Source organism: Trichophyton benhamiae (assembly GCF_000151125.1).
Source record: "Trichophyton benhamiae CBS 112371 chromosome Unknown Abenha-G-c-176a04.f1, whole genome shotgun sequence".
In the NCBI taxonomy this organism is placed as follows: Eukaryota; Fungi; Ascomycota; class Eurotiomycetes; order Onygenales; family Arthrodermataceae; genus Trichophyton; species Trichophyton benhamiae.
This window is the reverse complement of record NW_003315107.1, coordinates 266,679-281,157: the sequence shown is the minus strand read 5'-3', so window position 1 is coordinate 281,157 and position 14,479 is coordinate 266,679. Positions and strand designations below refer to the sequence as shown.

The 14,479-nt window shown below is 50.1% G+C and overlaps 3 protein-coding genes across 3 annotated transcripts; all 3 read right to left on the bottom strand.

The window, feature by feature from the left end:
• Nucleotides 1–260: 260 nt before the first annotated feature.
• ARB_07017 (uncharacterized protein) lies at nt 261–1,747 on the bottom strand (the record flags this gene model as incomplete). Its single annotated transcript, XM_003014409.1, has 2 exons — nt 261–314; nt 338–1,747. The coding sequence occupies 2 exons, from the start codon at nt 1,745–1,747 to the stop codon at nt 261–263; spliced, it is 1,464 nt and encodes a 487-aa protein (XP_003014455.1).
• Nucleotides 1,748–2,779: 1,032 nt separating this feature from the next.
• On the bottom strand, nt 2,780–5,309 carry ARB_07016 (uncharacterized protein; the record flags this gene model as incomplete). The annotated part of the gene is made up of 2 exons (XM_003014408.1): nt 2,780–4,653; nt 4,760–5,309. The coding sequence occupies 2 exons, from the start codon at nt 5,307–5,309 to the stop codon at nt 2,780–2,782; spliced, it is 2,424 nt and encodes an 807-aa protein (XP_003014454.1).
• Nucleotides 5,310–11,667: 6,358 nt separating this feature from the next.
• ARB_07015 (uncharacterized protein) lies at nt 11,668–11,961 on the bottom strand (the record flags this gene model as incomplete). Its single annotated transcript, XM_003014407.1, has 1 exon — nt 11,668–11,961. The coding sequence occupies one exon, from the start codon at nt 11,959–11,961 to the stop codon at nt 11,668–11,670; it is 294 nt and encodes a 97-aa protein (XP_003014453.1).
• Nucleotides 11,962–14,479: the final 2,518 nt, after the last annotated feature.

Here is a 14,479-nt window from a genome sequence, read left to right as displayed (position 1 = left end):
GGGTCTTTGCGAATATTTGGAATTTCTGGGAAGGCATGAGTCTTTGATGTAATATGGAAGCAAGGTGTCAGGCGTTCTGTTATACATTTGTTCAGTTGGATGATAATTCTCCAAGGCTATGACTCAATAAGTTAGGTAATAGAAAAACTTAGTATTTATCGTGTTCGCTAGCTCGTGCATCTATAGATAGAGTATATCGTAATATTTACAAGGGGTTCGTTGTTGGGACGGGATAACCAGTCCATCACTACTTAGCTCTCCTAGGGGTTGGTGTCCACATATTCTTCCCACTCGTTGAACTTGACATCACAGCTCTTTTCGGAGTGCTATTACCTACCTGAGCCCAGAGCCTCTGGGCAGCAGGGGTAAGGGCCGCTCGGCTCATCGCTGGAGTTTTAGAAATCGACGATCTGTCGCCCGATTTACCAAAGGCGATCATGGGGCTGCTTGGGAACATTGGAACAGGGGTCTTCGTCTCTTTGATTGCCTTCTCTCTTCTATTATTCTTCGCCACACGATCTACCATACGATGAAGCAGCAGTTCTCGCTTGCCACTTTCTTTGAGCTTGAACGGGTTTGGCGTCGAGTCAGACACTTGGCTCTCAAGGAGCTTGAGATGATATGCCTCTTCATTCTCGTCAACTTGTGGCGCCGAGTGTGGCTGAGGGTCAGGTTCATCTTCGTCAACAAACGCGTATCCGTTGACACGAGGAGTTTCACCGCCAGTATACCCCGGCTCCGAGTCGGTTAGTCGAGGCCTTCCAGCTATTGCGTCACGGACTGCAGATAAGGAAGGTGAAGGCGGAACAGTCGAGTATTGTTCCCCATCACTATTTTCAACATGCGGCCTGAGGCGGGTGTTGTGATAGAGGACTTGTTTCTCCCCCATTCGAGAGGTAGACTCTTGTTTCTGCTGAACTGTTTCCATGTCGTCTTCTACCGATGAAGGGATGAACATCAAGGAGTTCTCGGGTTTCGATTTCCATCCATCTGGTCTCGCTGGTCGGTCATCTGCCGTAGACTTGTTGTCCGATAATTTCATAAGTTGTTTCTCCTTGCTTCCGTCTGGCGCGGCCTGCGCTTCCAGTCTTTTAGCTTCTCGCTTTTTATGCACTAGCTCCCTAGCAGAGGGTATCTTATTCCCGCTCCATAGCCATGCGTATTTCTCTCTCTTCTTTTCATTCTGTTTATCTAGTAGTTTGTTGAAAGATTCATTATCTTCGCTGGTATATTTTTGTTGAAAGGCCCCTAGCCCCATATTTCGAATCTTGGATGAGATCCCGTGGCCGGCTGAGCTTGTTGCAATCGAAGCCATGCTACCGGGAGTCGCACACGACATCGGGGTATCTCCTTTCCAGCCTCTCGGCGTATTCTTGTCTATGGCAGGAGTCCTGTGGGGAGTATCCATATTCGACACGCTAGGAGCCCTTCCGCGCTGCGGTGTCATGGATGTCCCGGCATATCTTCTCTGCGAGCCTGGCGTCATTAACTGCGCCATCTTCCTTCCTGCTGTGGCAATCCATTCTTTATCCTTGGACTCAAGGGCATCGAGGTAATCTTGCTGAGCTTGGGTTTCGAGCAGCCCAGGGAAGAAGTCTCGGGCGACAATATGGGAGAGGGCATCAGTATAATCATCTTCGTCCAGGGCTACAGGCGGTCGTTTTATTCGTTTGGCAGGTGGAGGAGGCGGCATAAGCTGAGTATCGGACGACCGTTTCGCAACTGCTTGTGACGAGGGTGAAGCCATGACTGCGGCTAATATCTTCAGAGCGCTGTCATAAGCCGTCGGTTACTTGCATCGATGTCATCAAAGTAATTTGCAGTGAGCTTAACTCCATGCATAAAGGCTTCATGAAAGAACTCGTTTACCCTATGACGGCGTTATCTTTTGGGTATCACGTGAACACGGAGAATAGTATATGCGAGTAGTTGGTTTAAAGTTATTAGTCATATTTTAAAGTTCCGCTTTAAGCTTTAAAGTTGTGCACAAAAATAAAATAATGACTTTCGTAGAGTTTGTTTTGTTTGTCCAACCTCCTGTGTTATTCTACATCCTAGTTTGTATGATATAGAGGTGGTTGGAGGTAGGCATTGTCCAGAAGAAAAAATACAGAAGCAAAGAGTATATAATATAAATAAATTAATCAATTAGCGAAAGAGAGACGGACTCCAAATAATAACTCGCAATAATTCCACCACACCGTTCACACCGACGGCCATGCGAATGCTCACACCCTTAGATGCCAGCCGAATAATAACCCCATTCCCCAAAACCATATAACAATGAAAAGAATTAACAAACGATGGGCTGAGACAAACCAAAACAGGAGATGAAAGGCAAATTTTTGCACACCGTCCGTAGTCTATTATAGATCCCCCCAGTAACGAAAGCAAAGAAAGCGGTAGCAGAAGACAAAAGTTGGAGTGCTGCAAGATGCTCGACTAAAAGGAAAATTTGGTACAAATAAAATATTTTGCTCGCATGCTCAACGGGTAAAAGAATGGTGGTGTAACAGGTAAACGGAATCATGTAAAGCACCAGCCCATTGGGCCGGAAGGGGGTAATTAGAATGTAAATCATGTGCCTGCAAGACTTGATCGTTATGGGTGAAAAATGGTTTGAATATAAGGAAATTGGCAGAGATGTGTTACCAGCACTTAAATGCATGATCATAAAGGTCGTTGAATAGATCAAGGAAAGAGATAAGAAACGGACATCGATAACGAGAGGTGGGGGTTGAATGGGGTATAGAAGATGTACATTTTATGTACGAGGTGCTCAGCTAACCTTGGGGGAGGTAGCTGGCCCGGTAACAGGGAATAGCGAGTATGATGGTCGGTTCTTGCGAACCCCACGGCTCAAAGTTGAAGCGCGTTTCCGGTTCACCTGGCTAGTTCTGACGAGCGAACAGTCGGCAGAGTCGAGTACAGATGCGGACTTGGAGCGGTCATGCATCGAGACGGAAGGGTTGGAGGTAGATTCGATGCCCGAGAAAGAAGCGAATGGCATCCTGGGCATTCCTTCGCGGCCAATTGGAAGCGGTCGAGAATAGGTAGGCAGTGCTGGTCTCTCAGCCAGTGGGCTAGTTGGGGCCTCACGATCGACCATCTCGCGGCTGCAGTTGGGGCTGTGGATGAGGTCTGGAACGCTGTTGGTCGAGGTGGAAGATCGGTGTTTCCGGACGATGGAGGCAGCGCGAGACAACATCATGCTCTCTTGAGAGTTGCACTTGCTAAGAGGAGAGGAGCCAGTGCGAGTGTACGCTGGCTCGTCGATGTGATACTCGTCGTCTTCGTTGATGTCAGATATCACGTGAGTGTAAACAGAGTCATGTGACACGTCCTCAAAATGAGTCTCCAACACTTGGATTTCGGTCGTCTTGGGCTTCTTGTCGATCGACTCAGCGGCGGACGGAAACGTTCCGAAAGAGTGATTAAAAATAGCTGGGCTGGCAGCATCACTTTCAGCTCTCGTCGAAGCCGAGATTCCGGACGATGGCTGCAGCTCTGGCGTGGTCTGGCCGGAAGTGGTTGTGTCCAAGGGGTGGAGATAAAACGAACTGGTGTTAGACTTGAAACAACCCGAGGTTTCGCTCTTTCCGAGATGCGAGCATTCCCGGTCTCGACTCTCCTCAGCCGATTTACGGTTCCAATCGAAATTCGAGTTGGATTCGGCGGCATGCTCATAGCAGTAGTCGATATCGGCTTCCCAGGAATCGTTAGAGACATGCATCCCAACAGTTCCAGCGGGACTCTTTGGCTCGACAGGTGGTAATAGCTTGCGTGGTTGCTCGGATGGAAGGATGGGAGAATGCAAATCTTCGTATTCAGATCGGGTTTCTTTGAGTGGGCTCAGATGTAGAGCTGGTTTCTTGAGCTCAGAGGGTATCTCGACAAGCTCAGGTTCCATATGCGCGTTATATGGAGCTGGGTCAAAAGCTATGACATGGTTGCTCTGTGGTTCATCACGTTCGTTGACTCCACTGGGCTGGACGAGCGGAGATATGTTAGTGGAGGGAGCGTTATTTTCGTCAGGGCTAAATGCACGTCCTATCTCTTCGATCGGTTCTGCGACAGGGCCTTGCTCCGGCGGCGACACAGCATACCCAACGACATCGTTAATCGGCCCATCCTCCACTGGAGATAAGGACAACCCATTCAGCCCCATAAGCTCCTCCGACGGGTCGGTTCTTTGACCGCCAGATTTGGGACTCATTGCCATCCTGGACGATCTCCGAGGCGGTGGTATCATGGGAGGTGAGAATGGCTGTCGTACAATTCTGGAAACCGGTCGAGAGAAATTTTCGACTGAGCGAGGTGCTCTCAACTGTCGGAGTTCTGGTGAGGTGACTGTCGTCCTCGTGGCTCTCGGCGATCCCGGGGGACTGCGAGTAAAGAGAGATGGAGCATCAGGGGCGAGGGTGTCAAGAGTCCAGTCTGACTCCTCCTCGGCTGTGTATGGTCGATATGAGAGGTTCTGAGCATGTATTCCCTTAAGCTCAGAATTTGGTCGTTGAGAGGCGCGGATGATTGAGAATTCAGTAGCGAGATCATGAGGATGAGTGTGAGCAATTGGTGGTAACTGGCCACGGCTAGTGTGAGTGATGTGTTGGAAGTGGAAGGGCTCCGAGATGCTGCTTTTGAGTTTTGAATCTGTAAGATGATATATGTTAACAACAGAAGAGATAAAAGCACAAGGTGAGAAGATGCTTTTCGGTGTTCTTTTTTTTTTTTTTTCACGAAGGGTGTGTTAACATACGGCTGGTAGGATTCCTCTGTCGATTGATACGACGAAGAACAGCGGGTTTCTCGCGCCTCGGCTTCACCTTCTCACCGTACCAGACCTGATCACTAGACATTTCTTCCTCCTCGTCCAAAGTGAGAGTGTCCAAGAGGCTAAACTTGCTTCCCTGGCGTCTGAGAATGCGATTACCGCGGGAGAAGAACGACTTGCTCGAGCTCTCTTCCTTTTCTAGCGGCAGGACGAAATCGAAGACCCCCTTGCTGCCGTCGTGAGAGGATCGTTTCGACGATGTCATAGACGAGGCAGGGGATAAATTAGAGGAATTGGCAGTGTCGCTTCGAGAGCGCTGGCCAAGTACAGACAGACGCTTGGGAGTCTGGGTGCCAGTGTTGTTTCGAGACCTTGAAGGGCTACCCGATCGACTTCGTGAGGCTCCTGATATAAATGGTAGCTCCCGCAAGATCTGATCATGATACCATTGGGAAGTCGAGGGGCGAGACGAGGGCTGGGATGGGGAGAGAATGGAGGGAGAGGGCGAGGATGTATACTGTTCCAAAAAAGACATGGTGACTTTCCTCGGTCCACACAGACGAAGAGAAAAAGGCAATGGGGGTATTCTTATTAGGTTAGACTTCCAGGGAGGGCGAGTGGACGACGACGATATATCGGAGACGGGGGAGGGAGAAGGGCCAAAAAAGGGTGGGCTTGCGTCCTATCCTTCTGTCGCTTCTCTCCACATACGCCCACGCGAAGGACCAGGGGTCGGTCAAGTCGAGTATGGGAAAAATGAAAAAAAATAGCAGCAATTGAAAATAAAAACGACGGTGTTGGAGGGATTGACCCTGTTGGGGGAGGAATTCCTTGTGTGGTATAATGCTTGCTCGCCTTGCCTGGGCAGGGCCGGGATTATGCCTCAGGGGAGCCAGGCTAGCGAGCCACCATGGAAAGGAGCCGACAAAGAGCAATGGCCGAGCAGCAGTCGAATTGAAACGCAATCGAGGACGTCAAGTCGGTTCCTGATGCCGTGGTCAAGAAGGCACGGACACACTCAAATTCTAGCAGCGGTAGCCTGGGACGAAAAGAAGCCAGCGTCTCAGGTCGGCAGTGCTGTATATATATAGGGCGTGTATGTATATATGTATATGTGTATATATATAAGTTTTGAGAGCGAGGAGTGTGAGATGTAATATATGAGCTCTGGAGGGACGCAAACAACCAGTGTATGAGCAAGCGACCCAAAAGTAGGCTCTCTGTGAGAAGTTAAAAAGAGACCGACAAGCCAACCCTCGACAGGGAAGTTATCGTTGGGAAAAGGACCGGAAAAAATAAAAAAGAATAAAATAAGACGACGAAGAATTGAATAGACGGTTCGATATATAGGCGGGTGGCTCCTTGATATCAGGCTGGCGGGATGGAATAGAATTATCCCTGACGCTGGGCCACGAGCAAGATATGTATGAATATCAAAAAGCAGGCCGGACCGGGAACAGAGCAGGACAGGTTAGAAGTTAGAAGTATAGACAGAAGCAGAAGCAGAAGAAGAAGAAAAGAAAAAGAGAAAGCCGAGGTGGTCCAGTGAAAGAAGGGAGAGGAGAGATAGCAGTTAAAGAAAAGAGAGAGAGAGAGAGAGACTCAAAAAACGTACTTCTTCCTCCCCCGGTTGCGGCGGGAAACGCCCATGAATAAGTAGAAAAGCCCCGAGCAGCAAGACCCAGAGATTAGGGAGGACCTGACAGACAGAAGCTCAAGGCGTATATGCAGAATGGAGCCCTCTCTCGTCCTCTCCCCGTTCTAGTCGTGTTTAGTACTGTCCACTGGCTTTTTGGGGCGGAGTTATCAGGACAGAGCAGATCCCACCTGCAGGAACGGGAACCATGGGAGGGCCTCTTCTTCCCACTGTAAAGTTGAGCGTTGCTTTTTCTTCTTCCTCTTTGCTTCTTCCTCTTCTTCCCTGGCTTCTTTGCTTTTTTGCCTTTTGGACAGAGTAACAAGCTCAGCGCTTCTTTTCTTTTTTTATATACCCTCTTTTTTCCTTTCCCGTTTTGCTTTTTTGCGTACGGAGCATAAGTAACTCTCCCAGGTACCACGGCAAGGGGTCGAGCGGCCGGAGAGAACAGAGAAAAATATTTCTCATTGGCCGTGGACGGTACCCGGTTAATCCTCCGTTTATGGTGTTATGGTGTTATGGTGAATATATATCTTTTTATACACACTAGCAGCAGCCGTTCCAAGGTCCATGTTTTGTGATGGTTGATGATCTTGGTGTTATTTTAATATCATTCTTTTCTTCTGCTGCTGGTGATGGTGCTGATGGTGGTGCAGCTTTCCCGCGAGTGGTAAGAAAAAAAACGCCCTGTCAAGGGTCGTGTAGCTGTATCTTCCCACCGTCTGACTGCCTTGATGTAGAGATAGAGGGAGCTCAGCATGTGCTGATCGTTCTTGTCCGTACGATCTCAGTCGTGTTCTCATCTGGCTGTCCCCTTGCAGCTGAGGCAAATTTGCCTGCTTGCCTCTTCCTCCTTCTCCTATCTGTACGGAGTACGGAGTATCTGAGAGAAAAAAGACATCTGAAACGCCGTCTTCGTTTTATTTTTGTCTTTTTTTCTCTCCCCTTGCCAGTCGTTATTTTTTATTATTTGTTTCTTTCTTTCCTTTCTTTTTTCCCTCGCCGACTTCACTGTGCGTATCTGTAGTGTGTACTCATGTGGAAGTGTAAGTATGTGCCAGCCGTTTGTTTCATCGAGTGGAAGTCAACCACTCCAACGGCAGAGAAGTCAAAAGGAGGCGTCGTATAAGTCGAATAAATCCGCCAATCAGGCAGGCCTCGACCTTCCGCTTCTTCTCTCCCATTTGTGCGATGGATGCAGGCAGGCAGGCAGGCAGGCAGGATAGCGAGATGCAGCGAATGCACGAAAGACGCAGCGCTACTGCAGATGGCTCGACGCCGGGCCAAAGGGGACAGCTCGTCGTGGCTCTCCTCCCCGCCTTACGCCAGCAACCAGAGATCGAGGCAGCGAGATGCTAGCCATCTGAGATGCGTCTCTTCGCCAGTCGCTTGTCTCCTCCAGCTCCGCCGGCCTGTTTGTGCGCTCTCACCATCCTCTGGCGGACGTGGAAAAGGGGGGTCCCTGTCCCGATAGACTTCGAACCAGAAACAACGGCGCAACAGCGGGCTCCATCGTCCTATGCCAGTAGCAGCAAAGCGTCCGACTGCCAGGCAGCGTCATTGGCGCGTTCTGGGGGCGCGAGCATCCAACACGCCGGGATTGTCTGCCGTCTCGTCTTCTTTTTGCTCAGGGGGGGCCATCGCGGGCATCGCTGCTGGCTCGGGCTCTGGGCTCACGTATCTCTCCCTCGCGCTCTCTCACTACTCACTCTCTCCGCGCCTTTGTTCTGTCTCTATCTGGACCGCGGGAGGTGGAACTCGGCTGTCCTCTCGCGACTGCTGACACGGCCGGCAGCGTGAATGTGAAGATGCGAGAATGTGAAAGCCGCGAGTCGTGGGCGTGGATGTGACTGTGATTAACTGCCGAGCCCAGCGCTGTCCCTTCTCGATCGCCATATAGACCAACCACCGCTATAGCTTCTCGCCCGATGGCGTCGCGCAAACGCAGCCATCCATCACCATCGACAGCGACGAGGACGAGGGGACGACGCTGCTGCTGCTGCTGCTGCATGCTGTATGTATGTCTTGTGCCGTGCCTAAACGCCTTCGACTGGCATTCGACCGGCCTTCTGCTTCTTCTTCTCTTTTTTTTTTTCACACTGCCTGTCAACTCTAGGCAGACTCTAGCTGCACGCCACCGTCACGGCGCGGGATGCCTGCCTGCTGCTGCTGCCTGTGACCGTTCAACGTCCTGCTCGGCCTCGACGGTGACTGTTGTTATCTACGGAGCTGCTCTGCGGAGTCCTGGGGCGCGCCAGCAGCTGGCTATGGCACGCTGGATCGCACGTCTGGCTGCCGGCTTGAGCAATCAGACAGCTACGGTAGAGTTATCTATGGAGACCGGGTTGGCTTGCCGAAGAGGGTTATCTACGAGCCATCTCTCTAGACAAGAGGCAGAAGTGTATCCTACTACTAGATGATGCCATGTCGACGGCGAGGTCTGAGATGGAGAACCAGCAGAGCCCGTCTCCTGTTAGCGTCCCTTTGCTGCGGAGAATAAACGGCGGGTGTCTGGGGACTGCCCTTGCTTGCTCCTCCGGGGCCAGGTCAGCATCCATGAAACGACAGGACGAGACAAGAAAACATGGCTTGGGCAGGCCGGCCTCTTCTTCTTCTTCTGCGTCTTCTTCTTTTTTTTGCGAAAGCCGGGCCAGGATACTCCGTACATAAGTACATATCGTCGCAAAGCATAAAAGCCGCCCTGCTAATAGTACGCTGCCACTATAGCTCGGACTCGATTCAAACAACGCTCGAGCAGGCCGTCTTCTGCCATGTCATGTCCGAACAGACCTGGCGATAGGCTAGCTGGCTGGCTAGCTCTCCCCAGATAACCAGCGTAGGCCGGTCGATTAGCTGCAAGGACGCTTATTTTAGCAGAGGTTGGCGTCATGTTAAGAGCAGCGTTATACATCCACCTTGCTCCTCCATCGACCACCCTTTTTGAGGCCCGGCGATCGCTGGTTGTTGGCTCGTTTGCTCGGATTTGATGTCATGATTCTCATTACGTTTCTCGTCTGTCGATCCAGGCTAACCGTCAACCAGACTTATATTACACGCTTTTTATACATATTATCTATTCTCCAAGCGTGGTTGACAGTCACCCTAAACTCTGTACGCTCTTGCGATCCATGGTTGACCAACATGCGTCTCCCATTGCCTTCTACCGAAGATCATCTCTTGGACGGAGACCTGGAGCGCAACTTTCGTCTCGGTAGTGGCAAACCTTCACCTTCTCAGAGCCACTCCTGATTGAAGGTTCAGAGGTAAAGAAGAAAAAGAAGACACGCACATGGGCTGACCCCCTTTTTCGTCTTTTTTTTTTTTTGACAGGACAGAGGTGGAAGTGGTTGAATGGTGGGATCGGCAAATGGCTTGCAGTCCTCGCGCGTATTCCGTGCTACCATGAACCTCTCTCTCTCCACGCAGGGATGTTCCATCTGGAGAGGGGAGAGGACGACCCCCCCTCCCTTTCCCCTCAAAAGTAAGTCGGGGGTACTTATGGAGCAAGGAGTGTAAGCGTATACTCTAGAGCAGAGAGAGTTGAGGGTGCCCCGTCCATAACTTCGGCACCTTGTCTCCATCGGTTCACTCTCGGAGCGGAGAAGGGAAGCTTCTCAATACTCCATACATGTGATAGTGTATGCGAATCATAGCATCGATCATTTTGTTGCCAATGTCAAGCCGCACTGCTCAGCCGACGGAAAGGGTAAAAGGCACATGAGAAGCATGCGGAAAACAAAAGACATGAGCTGAAGCTGAATAAAAAGACAAAACGGCCAGAGAGACACATGTCATTTTCGTGCCCGACCATGAGGTCTGATGTCTTCCTGACCGTTGACCTATTCGAAGCCACGTTAAGCCACGGCCTACAAACAGCAAGCAGATCTCCATCCAGGCTTCGGAACGCCAGTGCTGGTATCCGATGGTCTACATCACAATCACTCAGGAATTCCGCGTTTCTCGCCCACTAGTAAGGCGGAATCCTGCAGCCCGCCCATTGTCCAGTGAGATGTCTTGATATACGCTGTATAAAAAAGGAACAACTTCGAGAACTGCAGCCAGCCTTTCAGGTCAAAGCACAAAAACAACCACGGCCACTCAGGCTCGACAAACGATACACGAGCAGTTAAGAATGAAGAAAATAAGCATGAAAAAGAAGAATAACAATAGAAAAAAAAAAAAAAAGAATATCTCGAAACATAAACTTGAGTTCCCATATCTTTGGATAAGGCAGAGTCGCTGCACACCTTCGTCCCCAACGGCCGACCCAGGAGACCGCTTTCAACCTGTCCGGGTCTACACGTGTGACGGGATGCTATCAGTGGTCCGGAGAGCCTTGCGCTCGTCCTGTCCCTTAGTCCCGGCTGCTTTTCTCTGGGTGAGCCCCATAGCTTGCGACCTATTATTGCGTAAGTATCCCCATGTGCGCGCTGGAGAAGTGAGAGGCGAGACGGTAGGCTGGCTAAGCATCAGGTTCACGCCTTGCGTGGCTCCAGCGGCTATCACGCCTGCATGAACAGTACCATGTTTGAGGCTGGTTGTAGCATGTTTGTTTCAAGTATAGTTATATATACCTAAAACTGAATATCGGGGGCGATTGTCTAGTTAACTGTCTCCTCAGCTCGGCCCCCTCGCCGAACTGGAAGGCCAGGTGGATGTGTGGGTTCTCCCTTTCTCGCTCGCCCCGAATCTTGCAGGCATCTTGCTCCGTAAGTTACTGTCCATCTATCGCGCTCTGGTTAACCAGAGTAAGGTATCACAGACGACGCCCTGTTGATGACGATGATGCACCCTTGAGGTCCGCTCTATACATGTTACATTCGGACATTCTACGGAGTAACTAGTTAACTATCTGAGGAAGATCTGATCAGCCGGGCTGACGAAGTGCGTATGTCTGTGCAAGGAGGAAGAAAGGGAAAAAGGCATTGTTTGCCTTGCAGAAGATCAGCAAACGGCCTCCTACAGATCAATTGATGCGAAAAGGCTGCAAAATCCGTCTGACGTCCTACTCTCCTAAACGGGAGAATGCTGGCCCCTGTCCAACTACACGGGAAGAAAACATGTAGGCTAGGCCTTTTCTCCCGCTCCCCTTCTGTGCTCCAACCTTCTTGCGTCCTTCTTAACGGTATACTTAGACAGACGGGTAAGGCACAAAAATGTATCCGCCCGGCAGGTCTTGATATCGATGCCCATGGGCGGCCGCAGCGGTCTCCTGCCGCCAGGGTCCTCCGGGGGAGAAAACGTGCATGCCATGCTCTCAGTATGTGAACCCGATCGCCAAGGGCACGTTGCTTCTTGTCGGATATACACAGGTAGACATAGGAAATCCTCCGTATATATCTGTTCCCTCCTTTGGGGAGGAAGCCATGACAAAGGATGTAGGCTTGCGCTTATGCAAGATGTAGTCCGTCGACGGGCCATCACGAACTTCACGAGTAACCCCAAAAGGTATGCCAGCTTCTCCCTCTCCTTTACCCTTTCTTCCCATGTAAGGTTCCTGGTATTCCATCAATGAGATTCCATCAATTGGCTTCGTATCTTCCTGCTGCATGAAGATCGAGTAAGAAGCCCAGGGACTCCCCGCGTCGACGGCTCTTGGCCTCCATATCAAATCAATCCTGTGCTGTGTTATATACCACCATGACACATATCAATGGAGCACGTCAGCATGCGTTGTACTCCGAACACAAGTACTTACAGGGCCCAGGCATGCAAGGACAAGCTGGCAATTATATCCATCGAGCCGCCCAGTTGGGCACAGATGGACACTTCGACACCTGTTAGCGAGATATCGCCTATATTATTGTAGAATGATCCAGAAGAAGGGAAAAAAATTTTCGAATCAGAGCTGCATGAGAAGTTGTCCACACTAGGCCACCGAATGCAGGTGAATTCCCTATCCCCTTTAGGCTATACACTCGGGACTTTTGCCAGGAGGAGTAGGTATTGGTATTTGAACCGCTCCTAATCCCTGTGCTTATCCACCCATCCTCCGAACAGGGGCTCTTCAGCCTATGGATACCCGGTCGAGCAAGGAACATATGCATGAATTAGGACCCTGCCCATGGTACAATCACGCACATATAGAACGATCACGCCCAAGAATCCAAGACACAGGGATATATTCACACCTCTCTCTCGTGAAGTCAGCAAAGCAAGATCCTTACGGTTGTTCCAGATGGTGCAGACACGACCCTGAGCCGAAGCTACAAAAAAAGTGTCTTCCAATGGCATGACATTTGTGCATATTTTGTCGCACACCAGCTTTGCAGAAATGGTGCTTATTATTAGCACAATTTACAATCTTAGCCTGACATGCGTCCGAGATGTATTTCCCTCCAGGCGGGCGGGATCTAGACAAGGGCTGATCTCAGCAGCACATGAGGACCTTGTCATTAGCAGACGGGTGCTATTTCCACCAACATGTCAACCCCCCCGCCAACTCCTCGTTGGCTATGGCCTATCACCATGGAGGGAAATCCAGAAAGGAAGGAGAGGAAAAGACCGGACTGGCTGATCTCTCTGAAATACGAGCCTTAAACTGCCTATGCTTTGGGTGTCCTCGTCCCCGCGAACGAGCTAGGTATGCAAGGAACAAGTGTATGGAAGGGCCATCCTCGGCCTTGAGCGCTCTTTTGGATGGAGGGTACAGGGTTCGAGCTCCGTATGCCCGGAGCAGCCTTCCTTGCGGTCCGAGTCGTAGCGCGGGTCGTCTTCTTTTCTCTCTTCCTTCCCTCTTCTTCTTGATGCAACAGAGAGACGCCCACGACATCCACTCCCTGGTACGCCCTTGTCAGGGAAATGCACGCGTATGGGGAACCTCGGAATAAGAACCCTAACCGTATTTCCTCATGGTAAGTAAAAACAAAACAATGATTAATATATTATTCATGGGAAAAGAAGCATAAAAATGTAAAGTTATCGGCAAAATAGGCTTATGCTTCTATTTTTAAGCATTTTCAGCCTTGATATATTTGCTCTCTGTACACTTCAACTCCCACTCTGGTGATTTCTTGGGTGGCTTCCTCGGATTGAGCTGTCAATTATGGCAATGTATTAATGGCGTCTGCTGGTGCGTGCCTTGAAGCTAGGGTGTCATGCAGGACATGGGAGAGATAGCTGCATATGCTGCGTATTCCTGTTTTATTTCTCATCTCTTCCAGAAAGACGGTGCGGTTGGGAATGTTTATCTCGCTCAGTTTGCCATGCATCTATTTGCTGTAAGCAGCATTATTCCATCGAAATATAGACATGGGGTGGCTCTCTCCCTGCAACCCCTATCGAAGGAAGAAAGTCTTGTTGATCTGGTGAAGGGTTCGCAGGAGGGGGCCGATTCAATTCTTCAGCCTTTATCCAACCTCATTCATCCTCTTCATCCTTCAAGAAGGGGATTGGCATCTTTCGGCGGGTAGATTCGACTTCAACTCCCTGGTCTCTCTGTCTTGGCTGAATAGAAAGGCACCGACTGTTCCCTGATGTGTAACAACCAATTGCTTTTCTACCCTGGGCTCATGTCTGTCGTTCCATCCACTCAGGTCTGTGTAAGTATACATATGCAGAATGCCCCTCCATCCACTCTGGCCTGATTGCCCATCCAATATGCAATTTAAATCATCTGATAAGGACGAGGATTGAAAGTTGGAAGCCCATCGCTATACGGTCTGACGTACCTTTTTCCTTTTGTCTCTCACCCTTGGAATTGATTTTTCAATTGAAAAGGAAACAGAAAAAAAAAGAGAATGGCATCATATAAGCCACCAACTTGGCCTGACCTGGAGTAACTGTGGGCATGACTGATATTGAACCATGACTCGGTCGAGACGCCAATTAATAATGCGTCCGATCTTCCCAAGGTCGAAATTGATGTCGAAGTCGAGGGATGCTAGTCGGCAGTTTTGACCGCTTTTCTTTTTTGTGTCTTTCTTTTACCCCCTTCAGGCACCGCGGGGGGAAGCGGAAGCACATTCCAGCTGGCCCTGGTGGCTGAAGATTAGCTAGCTAGCTAACCGAGCTGTCAAGCCTCAGAAAATGGTTGAGAGATTGACGTTGTCGAAGCTCTTGTTATTTTC